The 22838-nt window shown below is 42.8% G+C and overlaps 1 protein-coding gene across 1 annotated transcript in view; it reads left to right on the top strand.

Annotated features, from left to right (window-relative positions):
• The window catches only part of GRID1 (glutamate ionotropic receptor delta type subunit 1), an 829564-nt gene that overhangs the window by 620697 nt on the left and 186029 nt on the right, over positions 1-22838 (top strand). Inside the window, exon 5 of the mRNA XM_066620630.1 lies at positions 16776-16829. Coding sequence (XP_066476727.1) covers positions 16776-16829 — 54 coding nt within the window. The remainder of the gene's footprint in view (positions 1-16775; positions 16830-22838) is intronic.

Raw genomic sequence — 22838 nt, forward strand, 5'->3', positions numbered from 1 at the left:
CCCTGGTAGGCTGCCCAGTCACCTATGGGCCTCCTTGGACCTAGGCTATCCTTTTTCTTGCATAAGTCCAAGGTGAGAAAAGGGGCAGGGCAGCCTGGAAAAGAGGGAATAGGATCTGGTGCTTGCTGGTGCCACTGAAATCTCCACCCCTTGCCTTCCCCCAGTCTGCCCCAAACTCCTCTACCCTCCCCTTCCCCACCCATAACACATCTTCACCACCAACCTAACACTTTGGCAGAGGCTTTGGGAGCTGCTGCTGCTTTGTTTGTCACTGCCCATTTGTGACAGCAGGCTGGAAGTGCACAGTGTGGCTTTAACACTGCTGTAAAGGGTCTTGTGCTGCCAGGATGCTAGATTGGAGCCTCAGTTTAGCAGCCCAAAGATCATTGTTCATTTTTTTTCTGGGAGCGCATGGCAAAGAAGGGTTAACTTAGTCATAAGAAATAACTTTTTGGTAGTGTGTGTAGATAAAATTGTCAAGTGTATGAATGGTCTGAGTGGGTGTTGAGTCTCTAAGGAGCAGTTAAACAGTCTCGTAGTTCTATTTACCATAGTACATATTTATTCATGGTTTTTAATTTTCACGTAGTTGTTTAAAGCCACTGATTCATCAGTTCTCCTTTATTGGTACATTTTTCATGGTGAATCACTTAATTTAAAACATAAAAGAGGTGATTACTCAGATTTCGGTTTGCTTTCCCCATCCATGATAATCAGGACTCTCTAGCAGGACAATCAAGTGGTATTTTTCCATAGAAAATAAAATGAAAATTAAATTATATGTATTTATTCATATATATTCTTAGGCTTCATCTATTAAAAGGGCAATTAAACCTGTGATATCTTAAATTCTTTCATAAGCCTGCAAACCACATGAATGTCAAGAGGGAGCCAAACAATTTAATGGGCCCCTAGTTCATTGTGGCTTATATATCACAGTCATTTTTGTGATTTGTTGCACTCACTGGAAGGCAGCTGCAAGTCATATCTTTGTTGAAAGAGTCCAAAGAGAATTGGACAAGGGAAAAATAAAAGGCTAATACATGAATTATCGAGAAGACTGCCAAATGAAGCTAATGAAGAGAAACAGAGGACAATTAGGATGGTGGGAGGTTAGGGGAGGTTATGTTTGATCACAGCATGGTGTCTCCCAGGATTGATAATTGACATAGAAGACAGCCCTGAGTTTCGGTTTGATGGACGTGGTGAAATGGCATTTCAGAGGAAAGTAACCAGCAAACCTGTAGCTGGAATTGCGGTGCTTCCCCTATGCTTCTGGGAATACATTTTAGAGAAGACACCTTTATGCTGAAATAAGTAAGGATGTGTGAAGTCTGTCACTTATGTGGATGTATCTGTGTTCCTGCATACTGGTATCATGTTATCCACAATTCATCAAATAAGAATTATTAGTTTGGTTTTGTGCTGCGTATATGTATCTTAATTCTTTTTAATGTACTTTTATGAATTGTCATAGTATCTGCTGTGTCTAGGAGCTCTTCCAGGTCCTGAAGATCTGCAATCTGACCAGTTGTCTGCCTGCTGCTTTCTGCTGTTTTGCTGCTGCCACCTACTTTCTTTCAGTGATTACCTTTTCAAAATTTATGCTTGATGAATTCCACTGCTCCTTAGCGATCACGGGCTCTCATGCCCCAACTAGAACAGGAGTCATCTCTCTAACAATGTCATGCATTCCTCAATCATTATTCACTGGATGAGCGGTTAGTAATTGCACAAAAGCTTCTGTGTTCAACTGATATGTTCACTTTCATGGATCCAGTGATGATGTTAATTTGTAGATCTGTTGCCTGTTCAGGACACACCCACAGCAGCAAATATGTGGATTTGCATTGAAAGTGGATAAATCACAAATATTCATAATATTTGATTCATTACCCATTCATTCATATGGGTACCCATTCATTACCCATTCATTCATATGGGTACCCATTCATTCACCCACAAATATTCATACTATTTGATTCATTCCATTCATTACCCATTCACTACCCTTTCACTATCCATTCATTCATACAGATGGGTAGATAGAATATGTGCCAGGTCAGGAAGCCTAAATGACATGCAAATAGCCAGTCTGGAGTGTAAAATACAAAAGAGTAATTTATTTTTCAGTGAGTAATTTTTTAAAAAAATGGTTTTATGTGGATTTTTAACCCCTGTAGGTGCTGTCTTTCCTTCCATGTGCAGGCTGCTTCCGAGTGCTATGCCGAGTCTTTACGCAGTAACTTTATTTGCTGTTGCTTCACATGCATCTAAGCGATTGCATATGATATGAGGCAGTGAAGAATCAGGCCATAGTGATTTACATCAATTTCCATATGAGTGCCTAACTCATGGGAGCCAGGATAGAAATTAGTTGATATGATGCATGCAAGCAATGTAATATTTCAGTTGTTAGTGCAACTGTTCTTCCTAGTGCATTTATACTAGTTAGCTTCTGTGGAAGAATCCAAAGATAGATCTTTGTGCATTCAGTCAGGTCAGTCACATGTGACTTGAGGCTAAATTCCTTCTCAGATTCACATGCTGGGTTGTGTATGCGATGGATATTACACTTACTTTTTTTGCCTTCCAAAATGTGGCATGCAAAGTGGAGAGATTGTATTGCATTTTAGCTGCTTTGTAAATACAGCAACATTTTCTATGGTGTCTCACTGACAGGTTTAGAAACAGGGTGGGTATGGTGTGATTGGCAGTGATGGGAAAATCCAGTGTGGCTTGAGTCACCAAGTCACTGCCCCACACGACTCGACTCGACAAAAGAGTCATAACAGGGGCACTATCCAATTCTCTGAGTCACCCTTTAGTGACTCTAAAACACTTGAGTTGAGTCATTCCCCCTTTAAAAAGTCTGCTGTGGAAAAAACAGGCCTGTTGCCAGGGTGTGTGTATGTGTTGGACTTCTCTTTACTCACTCCCTGATGTCCCCACGCATCTGTAAACAAGGCAGGAGTGGTGGGAGGGACTGAGTGAGAGCTGAAATGGAAGAGGCAAGAGGGAGGAGGGTCACAAACAGCAGTTGCGAGGCTTACCAAGATGACCCAATCCTTGCAGTCCTACTCAGAAGTAGTCCCACTACAGCCGGTCATTCAGTGAGGCTTGCTCTCCCAAGTAACAATGGAACCAAGAAGCCATGAGGTTGAAAAGCAGAATCAGGAAAAAGAGTTTTCTCCCACCTCTCTGGGCTTCTGCAGCCAATCTGCCTCCTGCCCTCTCTCAGTCAATGAAAATATTAGAACTCCAACCCTTTCTCCACTGATCATCTGTTCCTTCCTTCCTTTCAGAATCAGGCAAAAGAGTTTTCTCCTGCCTTCCTGGGCTTCTGCAGGCAAGAATCCCCTTAGGCTCTGCCTCCTGCTCTCCCTCAGCCAATGAAAATATCTGAATGCCCATCCTTTGTCCAATGATCATTGGTTCCTTCCTTCCTATCCTATCAAAGATTAAGAAAAAGAGCTCACTCCTGCCTCCCCCCTCCTGTCCAATTCATTAACCCTTTCCTGCCTCCCAGCTGGAACTCCCTGCTGCTTGCTGGTCAGAATGAGGCCCATGAGGTTTTCTATGCTGCAAAAAAAAAGCACACCCAGACACAGGCAAACCCACGTCAGCATGTGTGGGGTTGAATGCCAGAATTGGGGGCCCAGTCTTTTTCAGAGTCTTCCATGCACTCGAGTCACCCAAAATCATGCATTTTTGCAACTTGAGTCCACGTCTGAGACACCAGCTCAAGTTTCCAACTTGATTGGTGATTGGATGCCAAATGTAGTCTGTATCCTATGCTCCTTTGTGCATAGGAGAGTGGGCGGGGTGACAGGAGTTGCAATTTTCTTCTGTGTTATCTTTATCTAGGATAGGGTTCATCCTACCTATGCCAGCTGTATGGTTGGTGTAGCAATTTTTTGCCATGCCCATCATCTGTAGGTGAGCTAGAACCTGACATGCATTGACTCCTCTTCATCCTTCCCATGTTCCTCCCAAACCATGCCCCCACCTCTTCTCCATTTTGTCCTCTCCTCTGGTAGAATTGCACTGACATCTAAATAGCATCCAAGTTACACCAGAGCAACATTTTTCTGATTTTGCACCAACGACAATCTGTTGTTGCGCTGCTGTTTATATTGATACATGGTGCACCTTGATATGTTTGGGGTTTTAATGAACCAGACTGCTCCATGCGTGATAGGGGTAGAATTAGCCAAACAGCCCAATATTGAAGCATGGTCTGTAGAAGCCTCCCTTCTTCCTAAAGGACTTTATTACAATCTCTTTGGTTTCAAGGTCAAGATTAGTGCTGAACATCCAGAATGCAAGCTGAACCCAAATTTCAACCGGCCTTTAATAAATAATGGCAGCATGTTATAGAGTCCTTATCTGAATGGTCAAAGACTGCCACTTTAGATCTTGTTGCCTTAATTTTTTTTTTTGGAAACACCTTAATCTTTTAAAAACAGTTTAGCTTGGGATCAGGAAATAGCATTGAGACTTGACAACCTACCTGCCAAGTTCTGGTACAATGCAATTTGGAATGGCGGAGATATTAAACCTAGAATGTCTGAGCTTCTAATAGAAATGTCAGTTCAGTATTAACTCCCGGAGCACTGCTGCAATTTGGAATGGCTTAAATGTACTTTTTGAAATCCGGTGGTTCCCCTCGGGCTTGTGTAACTGCTGTAGGATTTCTGCAGTGTGCCTTTTTTAGAGACATACTATCCTGTGTGGCATTTTTCTCCTATGGGTTAACTACTTACATAAAATATACATGACTTGAGTGTAGTTTTCTATCTTTTTTTAAAGACGCTTTGCAAAAGCGTGTGTGTGTGTGTGTGTGTAGAATGTTCTCAACTGCAGTTTATGTTGAGAAAACGTGTTCGGATTTATCTTTAACCTTTAAACATTATATAGTGCATATGCGTTATGCAAACACGGAGAGATAAACATAGCATGTTTTAATTGCTCTATAATTGGATAATTTAGGCTATAGGGTTTCATTCTGAGGCAAATTTAACTTGAACTTTAATGCTGTTTTTAGTGCTGGTGTTTAATGGAAATCATTTGCAAAGTCTATGTGACCACATAAGAAAAATAACTGGTCTGTTGCTACATCTGTCCAGGAGACAAAATGGTAAGAGTTTCAGACATCCGTATATGCAAAAAAAAAAAAAAAAAAAATCTTCTCATTTAGCTTTTTGCCATGAGAGAGACCTGGTTCACACATGCATGCTCATAACTTAGTAAGTGCAGTATCAAATGATTACACATGTGAACAAGCCATGGGTCAAGCTGCACAGATGGTGCTTTCTTTACCTCATATGACCTGATACACTGTATTTTTCAATGAAATTGTTTCATATATCCAACAATGAATCATCAAGTGGTGGGCAGATATGTTAACTGACCCTTAGTCTGCTTTTTATTCTTGTCATTTATAAATAGTAAAAGGATTTTCCCCCCTAGAGGGCTGTCTGTATCTTGGATTGCCATTTTCTCTCAGAAAGAAAATGTCTTTCAGCCTCTATCCACTTAGGTTAATTAGAATTGTTCACTAAATTGTTCACTAGCGGGCTTCAGTACTGCAGCATTCACGATCCCTCCTCCAAAGCCAAGGGAACAGGCCAAGGCGTTTTCCTTGACTCTCCTGCTACATTGTTTTTATTAGTGGTTGAGGCAAAGTGACCAGGGCCGATGCCGATAGCTAGGCCAAGGCCTCCGTAGCCACAAGGAGAGAGCCATTTGGGAGCTATGGGCTATTAGGCTGCTTAGCAAAAGGCAAAAAGCCTCGCAAACCTTGCAAAGGGGAGCTCAGAATATTTTTATGCTAGCAACTTCTCTATCTGCTTGAGCCTAGGAATGTGTTTATACTAGCTGCTCGTATCTACTTAGTGTAGATAACAGTACCAGGTTATACCGGCAGGGTGGGCACAGAGATTATATGGAATGTTGTTTTTGATGTATGTTATGACTTTGCTGCCCTGTGTTGGCAACAAGTTGAGTAATCCATCTAAAGTCAGAAACTTTGTAACTTTCCATACCTGGTGGGCATTGTGACATCCAAGACGACCCTCCCCCTTGAGGGCCATGTAATCCGTTTATTGCCTTTAGAGGTAATTAAGTGACCATAAACCCATACAGTCACCTAACACCCCTCAGGCCTCTCCAGTTTCAGTTACCAATTGCTCTTTAACCATAAGAACCTCCAATCCTGGTAGCCAGGCCAATTTGGAGAACCCTTCCCTGAACTGGGGTCTCCAGGTTCCACTCAGTCACACTGGATTAACTCCCACAACCAAGTACCCTATGTTTCACCAATCCCAATAATCCAGTCAGTTGTAAAAGATAGGATTTATTGAATATAGATTTAAAGAATAGTTATACAGACAGCACTGCATTAATCAAAGATTTCAGAATTTAGGAGAGAGCATATCAATACAATGCTCAGCACTACTAAAACAATAAAAAGCTAACTCTTAACTCTATCACTCACCAAAGTCTTACACTTCCAAAGTCTAGTCTGACCCATCCCTGCTGCAGTCAAGGCGGGTCCATCTTGCCAGAATGGTCAAAGCTCAAGCCCCATAGCCTGAGACAAAGCTAGAACAAGGAAAGCTCTTTTCCTTCACCTTTATAGGTCTCCTGACCCACCCACCAATCAGAACTTGGTTCCAGCCAAACATTCTAGGGGTGGATGTGCCACAAGCCTCCTTACTCATGGTGGAATCCCCCCTCCCAACCTGAGAAGTTCATAGCTGTACCTTGTTCATAGTTTGGTGTGGTATCTGAGGGCGTTGTGAAGCAGCCTCCCCCACAGTTCTTTCAGACATGGTATGCACTAATTAGAAGTTGGTTACAGCTGGGGTCTTGTACTGGGGCTAGCAACTTGGCTACAAGCAGAAACTTTCCCTGTTCAGATGTTACCTGGCCATCAGTATTCACTTTTCTGTCACAGGCATAGCCACACCTATGCGGCAAATTGTAACCAATCAGATGGACATAACTCAGAGCAATATGCCCCAAAGGTATAAAGGTGCTCACCCAGATTGCTCGAGGCACCCATTTGCTTTGAGACTTGAGTCTTGTGGGTGCTCATTGCATGCAATTGAATAAAGAAGCCTGCAAACTTCACTCCTGGGTCCGAGTGTTATTGAGTTGCACCCTTTGAACTTGCAACAGCGGTGACTGCCTATTTAGGGGGTCCTGCCTGAGTTCACTCCACTAGTATGGAGCAGTGTTTCTCAAACCTTGAGTCCGGACTCATTAGGTGGATTACAAGCCAGTGTCAGGTGGGTCTCCATTCCAATGCTTATTTTAATATATTAGATTTGTTGCTACCATGTTTGTGATTGCATTTGGGGAAATGTTGCAGATCTGTACTTTGGACAGGCTACTATGCGTATGCTTTGAACAATGATGGTCCATGAGGCTTACTCAGGATTGCAGCTTTTGGGATGTTTGGAAAATTTTTTTTAAGCAGATCAACAACTGCTTGGGAAGGTTAGCTGGGTTCTTCTTTGTTTTAAATAATTTTTTAAACTTGTACTTATTGTAAACTTTTACTTACTTGCTTGCTTAATTAGATTTGATTTTGTTGTGTGGGGGTTGCTAAAAATTTTCCTGCTTGATGATGTATCTTTTGGCCATGACATCATTTCCACTAAATGATATCACTTTCAATGTGGGCCCCTAACGATATCACTAAAATGTGGGTCCCAGTGCTAAAATGTTTGGGAACTGCTAGTATATTGCAAGCAAGAAGCTATCAGAGAAGTACAGAAGAGTCCTATAGACCCAGCCTGAGCCAAGATGGTGTTTAAAGCAGCACCCATCCTCCCTTTACATGTTTTTGACACACACCACCACCACCACCACCTCATCCTTCCTTCTTCAAAATTGGTTGGCGGAGAGGATCTTCGGAGTTTTCAAGATGCTTTCTGCTGGGCACAGAGGGAGGCAGTGATCCTCTGCTGATTACTGGAGACTGTTTGGGAACAGGATTGCAGCAGCCATCCCTATTTCCTCCTCCAGCTCTGCCACAGTAGCTCTGGAGGTGGTGGAAAGCCCCCTTCAACCTCTTCTCATTCACTCTAGAGGGAGACTGAGTGAGAAGAGGATGGGGCAGAGACTGGGTGGCAGACACAGTCATCTGAGGCAGGCAATTCAGTTCTCTCATGGGTGTGATGCCTGTGGAGTTCTGATTCATAATGGATTCGTTTTCACCATTCATTCCTGCTTGTAGATCTTTATTTCCATCTTGCTCAGAGAAGCCATCACAACGAATTTCAGGAGTATACCCAAGGTTAAGTCTTCAGTTATGTAAAGAAAATTGACCCAACCTAATGGGAAAGGAGTAGAGTAGATCCCAGATTCAAGTATGTTTCAATTGCAATACTTTTATAGTCGGATGTATTTTTTTGCACAAGATTTAATCAACCATTCATATAAAATTAACTTATTATTCAATTTTCCTCCCAATAATACTTAATTACAATATTGCACAATACAAGCAGTATTGTCATCTGTTTCTTAATTCAGACAAGGAGCTTCCTTTTGTCTCATTCAGTTGTATTTCATACTTTCAGAATAGTTGCAAAGTTGAATTCCATCTTGTTTCTTGCTGCAACTAATAGATGTTGATAGTTTCTTTTTCATCTTTTGGAATTCACAGGGCTTTGCTTATGAATTAACACATCAAAGTGAATTTGGGGTAAGGAGCAAACTAGATGTCACTTTAACTCACTAGATGTTAAAATGTTGCCTCCTACCAATGTCTATGGGTGGGGCATCCTTTCCTGTCCATTTCCACACAAGGCAAGGGATGAGGCTGGCACCTGATTGGTGCCTGAAGCAGTTGAGGGGTGGGGCCAAAATAGCATGGCTCATGCTCATCCTCTAGCCTTTCCATTCTGATGGTGGCTAAGCTTATGACCCAGCCCACCTGCCTGTCTACCTCAAAAACTGTCAGGCTTGGAATAAGCATAAAAATTTGGTTTCTGTGACCCCAATTCCAGAGGTTGGCATTGAAAAGCTGCGGTCACTAAGAAGCAAGTTGGAACCAGGGTGGTTTTGCCCAAGGGGATCTGGACAGGTTTGCTATCTTCTCCAGGGTTGGTGCCTACACTAAAGGGGGGGATGGGTTTGAGTAGATAGGAGCCACTGCAGTTGTTAATAAATTGTTATAATTCAAAAAATGTGGCCCATTTTTACTCCAAGTCACCTTGTCCTGCATGATTTGTGGTGGGGTACCTGGAAAATGCACATATAAAGTAATGGGAGGGGCAATATAAACTGCTGGGAGAGAGGAGAGGATGCTGTGAACCCTTTCCCCATCTGTACATATCCTGTGAAACTGCTTCTCAGTTGTTTTCCACCCCACAGAGATGACGTTGTCCTGAAGGCCCAGTGAGAATCAGATGGTTGGGGTGAAGCAGGTAGGGTAAATGACCAGCTTCTCATTGCTTCCACTGCTTTTAACTGCCCACCTACTTTCTGTATAGGAAATGTATTGAAACCAATTCTGACACAGGTCTGCATCTGGTTTTCCTTTGAGTGGGCCTGAATAGCCATGTTTAGACAAATAAATGTCTCACGAATGCCTAATTCTTGGTGAACATTTTTGTACGCCTGGTTCAGCAAAACAGCTACAGGCCTTCAGGTGTCTGATCATGGATCGCCCACTGCACGATGCTCTGAGCTTCTTTGAGGAAGAGGTGAAATATTAACTAAGCAGAGATACACATAATGAAATAGCAATCATAAATATTTACAAGTTGGCTACTGTGTGCCTTTTTAGGGACACCAACTGAAGCAGATACTCTGTTGCATTACTGATAAATATTTTGACTATATGGAGCTGTGTTCCTGCAGAATTTACTTCTACGAAGTTCTGCATTGAATTAATGTTGTATATTTGCATCTGTAAAAGCATGGCCTGGATCTCAGTGGACTGAGAATATGGAATAGGTTTAGGTGTTTGTGTACATTAGCAATTCTCCAAGATGTGCCTTTCGATGTCATCCCTGCTATGTGGGAACCACTTATTCCTGGGCAGCTTCCATGCAGCTGGGAGAAGCTTTAAATGATCCAAAGATGGGAGTGAGTCCCAATCATGTGAGTCTTTCCCACAAATTGGCACCCATGTGGGAACTGCTCATGGACCCACTGGTCTGGAAGAACTGGGAGAACTAAAAAGACACCACAGTGCCCTTTAGTTTCATCTGTGAGGCCATAGTCATGTTTCATTAGTAGTTTCTATCTGGTAATTTCCACTGTGAAGCTCTCCATTAACTGGCAAAAGAAAGAGAGATATTGATTCAGTTGCAACAGCACAATGGAAAGACTCATGAATGTGGAGGTGCACAATTTCATAACGATCTGCAGCATTTGCCTTCCCGATGTCTGTCAGAGATTCATTGTCCAATATTGGAAGAGTAATAAATGCTGTCCGGAAAGGAGTGGTGAAATATACGACAGTGTGTTGCTACCACAATGATCCAAAGGATACAATCCTTCCAAAGTTGAGCACATTCATGTGCCATTGATTTCAGTGGGAGAGGTGATGCCATACCCTTATCCCACAGACCTGTAGAACGCCAGATCACCATAGTGCAGAGTAGGCAGTGTGAGTTTGGGGTGGTGCTAAGACTTGCTCTGCTATGGGATAAGTCAGGCTCAGGGATGATGGCCACACAGTTTCACTGCGGATGAACAGAATATTGTTCACCTGCTTATGAATACAGATCCGCACATTCCTTTACTAGCTTTGCTTTGAGAAATACTGTATCATGAAAATAAGCATGAGCATTTTCACATGAGGTAAACATATACATTAGAGGTTATTGCTTTGTTGGCATCTCAGAACAAATCTGTCTCTAGCAATAGTAATGCGGTTGCTTAAACTGTGAAAATGCAAACTCCCTTGCTGTTTCAGTCATTACAAGTGGGCCCCAAAATTGCTCTTTATTGATCAAGATGAAATGGTGCAGTGCATTAGTATAGCAGGTATTGACAGCTATTTTATTGTACATGCAGAATGGTGACTTATCATTAGAATTGACAGGTGGCTTTTCACATCAGCCGTTTCTGGAAAGCTTTCATTTTTGCTCCTCATTCATATCAAACCTCATGATATCTATTAAATGTTTTGGTGTTTTGGTTAAAGAGCCAAGCTCCTAATGCTTTTCTGAGGAACCTACTACTTTGTATGAAAGGAATCCAAAATGGAGGCCTCTTAGGGCAATGTCAGTGGCTTTCATACAGCATTCCAGGGAACTAGAGTTTCTTGGAAGCCTGTTAAGAATTCTCCAATGGAGTAGCAGGTAATGACTGCAAGCTTTCCTGAAAGACAGCTTAGCTACCATTTCTAGTCTCCTGCAACATACAGTTTCTTGAGACTTCTGGGTGTGTCACACAAGACAACAACAAGGCCCAACAGCCAGCTTAGTGCCCTGCTTGCACAGTGAGTGCATATATGCCCTGAGAGGGCATATTACCCAATATGTCCCGAGAGAGAGAGAGAGAGAGAATATGCCTTAAGCTCCCACTGGCCTCTTCCCAAGATCAACATCATAGGAGGTGGGGTAGGATAGGGAGGGGCTTCAGGGCATGGCCAGGTGGAATAAAGAAAGAACTTATGGCAGCAACACAGGGTGAGTTTATTAATGGGTTAGATTTGCAGTCTCTTGTGGGTCCCAGGGTACTTTTCCACAGCCCTTTTCCTGTCTTTGGCTTCCACAATTCTCTTGGCATACTCACTGTAAGAAAAAGAGTTTCTTTAGCTAGGCATGCAGCTGGTGGGTTTGGGGATCTTCGGAGCCCAGCTAATGCGTCTGGATTTGGGGTTACAAAGGGGCAAGAAGTCTGTTGCCTGTAAGGAATTGCTTCTTCTCACCCAGTCCTACCCTTTAGTTCCTCCATGATCCTGGCCCTTCATTCCTTCTGTCTCCTTCTGGGTCTGCTTCCTCTCCTCTTGGCTTCTGCCCACCAATCCCTTTCCTTCCCAACTTTCTGTTCCTTTTCCTCATATTCTCTTATCTGTCGCAGCTCCCTCAGCTCTCTCCTTGGGCCATCCAACTCTTCTTCCCCCTCTTCGTCTTTGTGTGTGTGTGTGTGTGTGTGTGTGTGTGTGACCCTTCTTCCTTGCTTGACTCCATCTGTATTCCTGTCATGCTTCTCATTGCTCACCTTCCCTCCTGCTTCTCTCACACTCCGTAAATTCCCGAGCCTTCCTAAGCCCCATCTCCTCCTACAGATGCTGCCTGGGGTCGCCTGCCTCAGCCTGCATCCCTTGACACTCAACAATGACATCATTGCTGAGCTGCAGGGACTGGAAAACCAACCGTTTTGCAGTGCCTGGGGCTGTAGCAGAATGTTGCAGCAGTGCAAGGCCTCACATTACAGTACCTGCAACCTCTTTTGCTTTACCAGAGCAACTATATATGCAGATAAGCAGCAATTGGCCTTCTCATTTTCTGAGTCACCAGTAGGCCTTCAAAAACCACGCAAGGTCCTGTTGCTAAAATTCCAAGCACAAGGCTCCTGCAAGGTCAGGTTCTTTAGTTAATGTTACCTTTGTGGCTTTAAAGAAATGTTCCTTCTTGACAACTGTGCAATTATCTTGTGTCAATGGCGCAGTAGCATGTAGTTGTTCAATAGTTAACTTGAATATAAATAATATGTGGCCTTTGAGCTTTATTAAAATGAAATCTTATTGAAGCTCTGGGAAGACTTCCATGAACAGGAGTTTGCTTTATTTACTATTCAATAAAGCCAGAGATGAAATGCAAGACGTGTGTGTGCATGGAGCGGAAATGGCATTCAAAGCAGGAATCCAAATATACTGAATGAAATGATACACTGTAGTGGGGGGAAAGTGAAGGGGTTATATGGGGCTTTGTGGTACTTTGCAAAAGGGGCAAGTCTACCCGGTTCTGTCCCAGGCTATCGTGTGAACACCATACAGTGAGACAAAGGCTTGGTCTATTTGTTCTAGTATTGCCTACTCAGACTGGGATCAGATGTCCAAAGTCCTAAGCAGATGTACGTATTTCCCATTTGTAATACCTTGGACCCTGTACTTAGAAATGCACTTCTCAAATGGGCTAGAACTGTGTACTGACCCTGTAAGTGTCCTGCAAGACCCTTTTCTGCAAGACACTTTAATGCTACTACAGGAAAGGAAGCAGAAATAGGTGCAGCATCCCATGTCTGCCTTTCCCCTCTCCACACTTACATAATCTGCAGTGCATGTGGATGCCTGGATCAGTGGTTTCTACCTTGATGTGTTCAGATCACCGATCAGCCTGTAATGGCTACTCTGTAAGTGATGTTTACACCTTGCAGGAGGAGGGGAGTTTCAGGAGCAAAGGCAAGCATGTTTAAAATGTTTCTGTGCTTTGAGGCCTTCCTCCGCTCAGCTGCATTTCTCTAGAGATCACTTTCTAGAACCATGCCTTAGTACTAGATAGCAATAAAATAGGGCCAGGGCAGTCAGCCAGCTGCAGATCTGACCCTCTGCTTAGCACAGCAGGGGGAAAGAGAGTAGAGGGGAAAAAGTCATTTTCCCCTTCCTTCCTTCCTTCCTTCCTTCCTTCCTTCCTTTTGACACCCCCCCCCAAACCAGGCCTGAGTAGCGCTGCAGGACTCTCCTTTCAGCCTCTTTCAGGAGATCTAAGCAAGAGCACTCTTCTAACAAGTTAGAGATATACTACAACATTTTGTTGCAGGTTCCACATGTAAAAATAATGTGAGGAAATGTTTGGGAACCATTGATGTTTCTTTCATGATCTGATTTAACTCTGTCTATCCAGTCGGCAGATCTACCTAACTGACAAGCGTCTGTTCCTCCTTTCAGCATCAGTTTTGGTTGTCTCAGATGAGAACGACAAGAGTAGGCTGAATGATAAAATACAGTTTCAAAAACAGCTCTTCGGGAGAGCAAACTTCACGTTTGTGGTAGGAGAGATATTCTGGTCATTCAGCACTATCATCTAATGTACCGTTGTAGGGACTGTAGTTTCTGATTCTGCCATGTGAATTTTTGTTGTGCATTACTGAGCATCTTTAAATTGGGTAGTCTATATATATGAACAAATAAAGTTTACATGCTGTAAATTAGGTTATAGGAAGAAGCATATTTGCAATCACAAAATTTCTTCCACAGTAGTTGTAGAATGCAAATATTATTGCATTCATTTCATGCCTTTTTGGCTTCATTAATTTTTTTGAATTTTTTTTAAATTTTTAATTTTATGGGGATTGAAGTTATTTTTACTTCCTTCTAACAGCCCAATCCTATCCTCCCCCCACCCCCTGCTGGTGCAACTGTCCCAAAAAGGCATGTGCTGTATCCAGCGGGGAAGGCAGGGCAAGAGGCTTCAGAAGAGAAAGGAAATTTAAATCTTCTTTTCCCTCTGAAAGCCTCCCACACTGAAGTGGGTCTCTTCAGAACTGCGCAAGCAATTTCACTGGTGCATATCCAAGGACAGGAGGGTGGCAGGGAGGCTGCTGTTGGGGAGGTTAGGATCCAGCACACACCGCTGCCGGATCCACATCCTCCTGTAGCCTTCCTGCCCCATTCCTCACCCTCTTGCACTCATCCCTGCCTCCCCTGTCATCTAACCTACCTCAGCAGGTCCTTCTGGGACCACTGACACAGGTGCAAAAGCTCCAGCTTTCCTGCCAGCATTCAGGCAGCATGTACTCGGTGCAATGCTGGAGTGCACTTTACAGCTGCTTTTTGGCAGTTGCTGCCAGCAGAATGTGGATTGCACCAAAAATGTCTGTTTTTTTCTCCTGTATATAAACTTCCGAATATGTCTGACAGCCCAATCCTAACCCACCCTGGAATAGGGAGGTCGGCTGGCCTGCCCTGTATCCAGGGCGAGGATGGGTCCTCGTTGCGGCACAGCCTGAAGCAAGGGGGATTCATTTCCCTTGCCCTCAGTAACGTTGCAGCAGGCATAAAGGGGCTACTCAACATGTGACACAGATCCGAGCAGTCTGGAACTGCTCCGGGCTGCCCAGACTAGGGTTAGGATCTGGCACTAGTGCCGGATCCTGGTCCCACGCCCTGCTTACCCATGGCCTGCCCTGACTTGGCTGTGTGGGTTTACCTTTTGCGCTGGCCTGGAGGGCTTGGGCCGGCCTCCCTTCCTGCTTGGTGGTGCAAGCATGCCTTACGGCTCATTTGCGACACCTCTGGGCCAGCGCAAGGCACTTGTGCAGGCCCATCTCCCTTTCAGGATTGTGTCCTGAATGTATTTAAAGTTCATTTGCAATTTTGTGGGAACTGCAGATCAGGTCTTACTCTCTGTTCTTCATGTAGAATGTTTCTTTGCCAACCTGGGATGCCTACTATTATATTTATTTCTTTTGTAAATTTTCATCCCATAGAGTCTCCCAGGTGGCTCACATCAAAAGTCTACAAACAAAAGTCTATGTTTGCCCCTTTCCAGCACTGTCATAAGGGGTTAGGATTGTGCCCAAAGTGATATTCTTTTTTTCCTTCCACTTCACAAGGCAGAGATGCCCCATGGCCACTGTGAGGGATAAGGGGCACAGTTTAAATTTCTTAAACAAGCAGCTGGTGAAGGTGTTAGTGATGGTGATTTGCTTACTAATCTCATCTATATCCATTGCTGGTGAAAGACAGGAAGTGCCCACAGCACAGTTTGAATAACAACCAACAATAATGTTTTCTGTGGGTCCTGAACAAATGTGCAGAAATTCCCTAAGAAATGAGGTATCACCAACCTTCTTGCTGCTTCAAAATGCTTTGGCATACATTGCTTAAGCAGGAATTTAAAAATATGCCTTGGAATTATGACATCTGGTGACACCAACAACTATGTTAAGAGAACACTGTTGTATCCAACAGTAATATGTGTAGCATCTCTTTCTTCCTGGTGCTTCCTGGTGTTCCTGAGGGAGGAACAATCATGAGCTGACTACAATTAATGGGAATCTTTTAAAAAAAAAAAACTGTGTTGTTAAAATGTGCTTGTAATATAACCAAAGGGAAACAAGTTGTCTATTATAGCGTGTTTCTTTTTCTCCTAAATTTGCAGAAATAATGTTTGGAGATTTTTTAAAAAATGTAATAAATGAAAATGGGAAAGGCTTAACTTTCTAATGCACTGTCTGACTTAAAAGCAGTTTTTCTTCTTTGGTGGAAATGTTGCAGATCGTTAGTTCAGAATGAAGACTAGCACCTGGGGGATTTTATGAGAAAACTCATACAGATGGATGGATGTACACCATAAATGATGAAGCCGTTTCAAGCATATTCCTACTATCTTTCCATAAAACAAAATTCATAGCATTTTAAAGCACAAAATGACAGCTGAGCTCAAGGCCGGCCCACAACTACTTGAGGCAGCATATAACATATGTGTTATATGTCCCCTTACCTGATGATGTGATACATTGGTCACTATCCTATACAGGTAGCCTGTACCAATAACAACAAGAATGTATTGGTTAAATGCAGTAAATCCTAAGAAACACAGATTTATAGACCAAGGGGAATTAAACCAAGTTCTTGTGACTTTTTCCTGTATTGGATAAGTATTCTGCAATGCAGCAGTGTCACTGTGAAATGGACAAGTCAGGCGTATAAGTCACAATGAAACATGTGAACCTGAGGATGACTCATGCAGTTGAGAGAAAACTGTCCTCTGTATTAGGAGGGGGATACAGTAGCTGGGAATTTTTTTTCCCCCAGGAGCTTTCTTTTATTTTTATTTGTTTTTCTTTTCTTTGTTTAGGCGGTGGAAACTAACCTGGCTTCAAAGGACAGTCACTGGGTCTATGTGAATGAGGTAAGTGAATGACAGTATATAATCTATAAATCATACTTACTCATTGTTTCTCTTTCTCCCATCTATTTCACTGATATGTGCCAATGACTTAGTTGCTTTGCTCTTTGCCTCTGAGGCTAGTGACAGTTTCTCAGAGAATTGTATGTCATGTGGCAACAATTATTTTCCTTGGTATACATGCACCTTTTTGGTCCAATATTTGACTCTAGTTAAGCAGCTGGGTAGGTTTTTGAAGTGCTTCTTGGGAATGTGGGCAGGGCTAAAGCTGTAGCTAGCCACATGAGCTGTTTCTTAAGGTGGGGATGGGCTTACATGGTCAAATCATGGGAAATTGCTAGAACTTGTGTGCTGTTGCATCAGGGATCATGTTCAGGCTTGGTCCTTTTGGACTTACTCAGCATCTGCACAGCTTCCTTGTTCCCAAGACTTGAGAGTTTTCCTGAACTTGATCCTGTGATATAGTTTTTGGAACTGCACAGCTACCTGGAGCCTTTAAAGGAGGAAAAATCCAAACTTTTGGGAACTTCCTGCATAGCATGCTAGCAACGTAGTTGATTGGAACTTGAATGTTGGATGTGGTGTGGATGGAAATCAGAGAGACAGTTTTGAATCATGTAGGACTCACCAACTCTGTGAAATGCTCCCTTGTCAAATATGCAGATTTTGACAGAGAAATCCACATGTGTACACATTCAGCTCAGTTCTAGTGTGCTCAAAGTTGGCATTGGTGCCTCTGTTGTACTACCTTCAGTTTCTTTGGGCAAGAGGAAGAGCCGAGGGAAGCTCATCTTCCTACACCCTGCCTGTTGCTAGAATGTAAATTGCGCAGCTCCATTTTCAGCCTTCTTGACTGACACAAGCAGCATGACAAAGATCAAAACAAAATCTCGAGTGTACATCAGGCATAGCAAGGCTTGTCATGTTGTTTTTTCTCATGCTGACCTGCTCCTCTACTGTTTTTGTCAGGGCGAGGGCATTACTCCGTGGAAATCTCAGAAATGCAGATATATAACTATTGGTAGTCTGTAGACTTGCAGTCTGTTACCATTGACAACAGGAAAGCACCAAGCCTAGATGTATGGCTGTTATACTCTGTTCTCCTGCAGCGTTGTGTACATTACAGAAGATTAGTTGCCTTAGCCTGATAGGTTTTAATCTTTACTGCTTGAACTGATTGCATTGCTGTTATCCCATTTTACACTGAAATAATACATATGCTCAATTGATGTGCACCAAATCCTGTTTTAAGGATAATCTTTATATTGTGCATTACACACACACACGCACACACACACACATTTCATAAGCTGTATTTGCAAAGACCCCATTGAGTCTCTACACTAAGAAACTGCATGTAGTACAAGCATGAGGAAAATATCCTGCATGCACATTTATAAATCTCTGGCCACTTAGGAGAAGCAGCGTTATTATTATATACATTTGTATATCTTAATAAGTGTGTGTTCTTTAAGGTTGATAAAATATTTAAAGAGAGCTGTGTATCTATTATCTTGTGTTAATTCATTATGTAGGGAATGCCAAGTTTAACTACAGACTGTTCGCATTTCATTCTTTCCTTTTCTTCTCACTAATCATGTGCGGGGAGGCAGCCATATATGTTAACAGTAACTATAAATTGCTTTTGTCTGGTTAGCTGTAATGCATGGAAATTAAAAGAGGTGATGGGCATAAAATTGCTACCTCTAAAAAGCTGTTATGAATCTTCTCTAGTCCCCGTGATGTTTATGGAACACTTTCTTTTTTCCATAATAGCTTTGTAAAAAATCGCCATGAAAAACCGACAGTGGAAATCAGTATTTATATTCGCATAAACACAATGCACTGCACATTATGCACAACAACTTTTATTTTGGGGTACTGTTGCTGCTTTTTGTGTTGAGGTGTTGACATGTCCTTTTGTAAAGGTAAAAATCTCTGTCCCAATGTGTGCACAATGTAGCTAAAAACAAACAGCATGGAGCATCATTCTGAAGATGTTAACTTTTTGTCAGGTTTATTTTATTTTTAAAAAAATTAAAAGAGTATGGATAGGGGTGCCATTTGCTAAATGCAAATACAAACTATCAATCAGCAGGTTCATGAGTCAGGAACAAACTAGATCTCTATATAACAAAATACAATCTTCGGAACAGGGTTATGGGTGGTACAAAGTGCATAAATATTATCCAGTGATAACTATCGTATACAGACTCTGTGAAGTGCAGTTGAGTTAAAAACAGACAACTATGCCATTTCTCAAATTCATGGAACCCTATTTCTGAATCTGCAATTTAAAATGGTACAAATGTTTTAATTCAGTTTTACCAGCAGAAGTCCTGGGTATTGCTGCCTGTTTACAGAGTAATGGTGTGGCTGCATTATCATCTTGAACTCCTTGGTGGCTCAGGAGGAATTAATCATGTAAATCCTCCTGTCCTATATCTATAAGAGGACAAGCCCCTTCAGGTTTGATTCTAATTTGAGATACAGTGGCATGAATTTTTGCTGCTTGTAATGTGCATTTACTCTTAATGAAGCATGTCGGCTCCTATCCATAGCTGACTCTATTTTCTGTTGTCATTGAAAAGTATGCCCATTGGCATGTATGGATGTGATTGTCATGCCTCAAGGAGACCTGTGGTGCCCAGACGGAAGCATACATCAATTCCCTCATGTAGAAATTATAACCATCCAGCCGTAATGTTCTATTTAGGGATATGTGAAATCTGGTTTCCTTAAAAATTCCTCAGATGTTTCACCTGAGGAGGAATCTCCAATTTTTCTTCAGATTTTACCGTAGGTAAAAATTTTAGTGGCAGCTCTAGGTTATATTCAGTATATTTTTCTAATAGGAATAGGCCACCCTCAGGTTGTGTTATGCCCAAGTCATCTGTATTTAATGGATGATCAGGATGCAAGTCACTGAGCACAAGGGAGGACTACTATTTGCTTGACTGTAAAGCAGAAATGAATGCAGAAGATGGTCAAATAAAAAGCAGGATACTTGGCACTAATAACTGCAAGAGGAATATAGACAAAAAGGAGGTGTCTGTTAGCACTGGACCATGATAACTGAAAACTGCTGAAAGATAAGTTCCTGCAGGATCAGGAGAAGTAACAAGTTGATGCACCAAGAGAGTTTCTACAGAAAGACCTAGGCAGGACCATAGAAGTCAATGCAGTTGTGGTACAATAGGGGCAATCCAAATACAAATGTGATCACAGGTGAACCATGTATGAACCAAGGCAAGAGAGTACAGGGGAATACAAATATGAACCAAGGCAAGAAAGGCAGTAAGGGCAGCAAATGGACAGACCAATGTCAGATCCATGCACAGAGAGGCAAGACAACCACAGATAAGCTAGGTAGGATACTAGCTGTTCCCTGGGGTAACATTCAGAACTGACTGAGGAGTGCTTACAGCCAAACTAGACAAACTAAGACCAGGAGGCCTTCATCACGCTGAATCACACTGGAGCGTAAAGGAGACAATCACTGGACCATCCATCCTATAATTTGAAATTATCCACTTTCAGAGGCACTAATGTGTGCAGAGTCAAAGGATTCTAGATTGAACCTAGCAGATACTGACTTTATTGTCTGCTGTTTTCATATTTTATGTTAAGTTCATGTCTGCCTGGGTACAAGCACCTCACCAGGTTGCTAGAGGCCATAGAGCAAAAGCCCTGCATTGTCCCCCAAGCATGCAGCTGGCAGGTCCTCCTTCCCATTGGTCAATGGAACACTACCCATTGAAAAAAGACTGTATGAAGAAATAATAATTTGAAATGGAGAAAGGGGGGTGTCTGAGATGGCACAGGGAAAGTGCAATGGAGGGATCAAGAGAAAAGGTTCTAGGGATATTGAGGGATCTTTTTGGTATGGAAACTCAGAGGAAAGAAAGATGTGCATGGCTGTGAGTTAATTTTCCAAATGAAAATGCTGGGGTGTTGGTGTTGCCACAATCTTCTCCATTCACGTCCTGCAATATTCTATGTATGACTTAAATGAGTGGTTTGAGGTCTGCACTTTGCCTTGTGTTTGTTGGAGGAAACTATTTTTAGTTTAGGGGGGGAAGTTTAGTTTAGTTTGGGGGGGAAGCAGCGGACCCCCCCCCTTGGGGTATCACCCCAGGGAACCTCCCTCACCCGGCTGACTGCTATTCAATAAGAAGACAAAGAGGCAATGGCTTGTTAAAGTTGCAAAAAGAAGTTATGAGGGTCGCCCAGAAAGTAATGCACCACATTTTTTTTCAGCCTACAGTAATGGTACGAATGCAAAACTTTAGATATACATTATTTGAATTTTCAGGAGTGTGCACACAAGTTTTTGGTTTCTTCAGACGGATAGCGTAGCTGCAGCAGTGTTTCGAAATGGCGTCTGTAAGTGATGTACGTTACAAGCAGCGTGTTGTCATTGAATTTCTCACTGCGGAGAAAAAAACTGTTGGGAACATTCACGAACATTTGTGTACAGTTTATGGAGAATCTGCAGTCGTCAGAAGTACGGTTAGTCGCTGGGCACAGAGGGTGAGGCCATTAGAAGGCGGTTCGGCAGAGCTCCAAGATTTTCAGCGTTCGGGGCGGCCATCCACGGCTGTCACACCTGACAAGACGCAGCTTGCTGATGTGCTCATTCGCGACGACCAACGCATAATGACTAGGCAGTTAGTGCTGAAGCTGTCAATCAGCAAAGGAAGTATGGATGCAATCATCCGTGCTCTTGATTACTCAAAAGTGTGTGCACGATGGGTTCCGCGCTGTCTTACGGTGGACCACAAATCTCTCAGAAAAAAACATTTCTTCTGAGTTGCTGAAACGTTTTGAAGATGAGGGGGAAGCATTCTTGTCCAGGATTGTGACAGGTGATGAAACCTGGGTTCAGCATTTTGAGCCCGAAACAAAACAACAGTCGATGGAATGGCGTCATCCTCAATCTCCACAGAAGAAAAAATTCAAAGCAACTGCTTCCGCCGGTAAGGTCATGATCACTGTGTTTTGGGACTGTGAGGGCGTCATACTCATTGATGTGATGCCAAGAGGCAGCACCATTAATTCTGAAGCTTATGTGAAGACATTAACCAAACTCAAGAAGCGCTTCCAGCGACTTCGGCGCCATAACAACCCAGGTGAATGTTTGATTCAACATGATAACGCTCGGCCTTACACAAGTTTGAGGACTTCGGAACACATCACTAAACAGGGTTGGACTGTGTTACCCCATCCACCCTACAGCCCTGACCTAGCTCCCTCAGACTTCCACTTGTTTGGGCCATTAAAGGATGCCATTCGCGGAAGACATTTTGAGGATGACGAAGAGGTGATTCGCACAGTGCAGAAATGGCTTCGTGACCAGAACAAGGAGTGGTACCAACAGGGCATACATGTCCTTGTGTCTCGCTGGAGGAAGGCCATAGAACTGGACGGAGATTACGTGGAAAAATAGGGAGTGTAGAAGAAACATCATTCTTTCTTGTGTGTAAGTTTCATTGTGTTCAATAAATAATTGTTGAAGAAAAAAAATGTGGTGCATTACTTTCTGGGCGACTCTTACAGTTCCATTGAGTATATATTTACAGCATCTGATTAGGATCAGAGGTTCAACTAACACTTAGAGATAGCAAGGCCCTGGAGCTGCCTTGCCCTGCATGCCTTGTGCTCTAGATGGCCTGGGCATCAGAGCCCTGGTGTGCCCATCTTAACAGGTTGGTGGCCAGAGGACAAGAGGAAGTGCTCAGAGGAGAAGGGAAGGATAAAGGGTTAGGGCCACACCCCACAAAGATCACAGAGAGAACAGGTAGAAAGTTCAGAGTCACTGGAACATAGCTTGACCCCTTCTGGACAGCATCCTGCCCCCTCTGGACAGCAGATGGAGTTGCATCAACTCCAACAGTGTTCTGTACTTCAAGATGAGCTTGCTTTCTTCCTATCCTTTGGTGTTTAATCTCAGTAGTCCTCCAGTCTGTGATGTCATGTTGTGCAAATATGACACTTAGATGCAAGAGGTGC

The sequence above is a fragment of the Tiliqua scincoides genome, chromosome 3 (assembly GCF_035046505.1).
Source record: "Tiliqua scincoides isolate rTilSci1 chromosome 3, rTilSci1.hap2, whole genome shotgun sequence".
NCBI lineage: Eukaryota > Metazoa > Chordata > Lepidosauria > Squamata > Scincidae > Tiliqua > Tiliqua scincoides.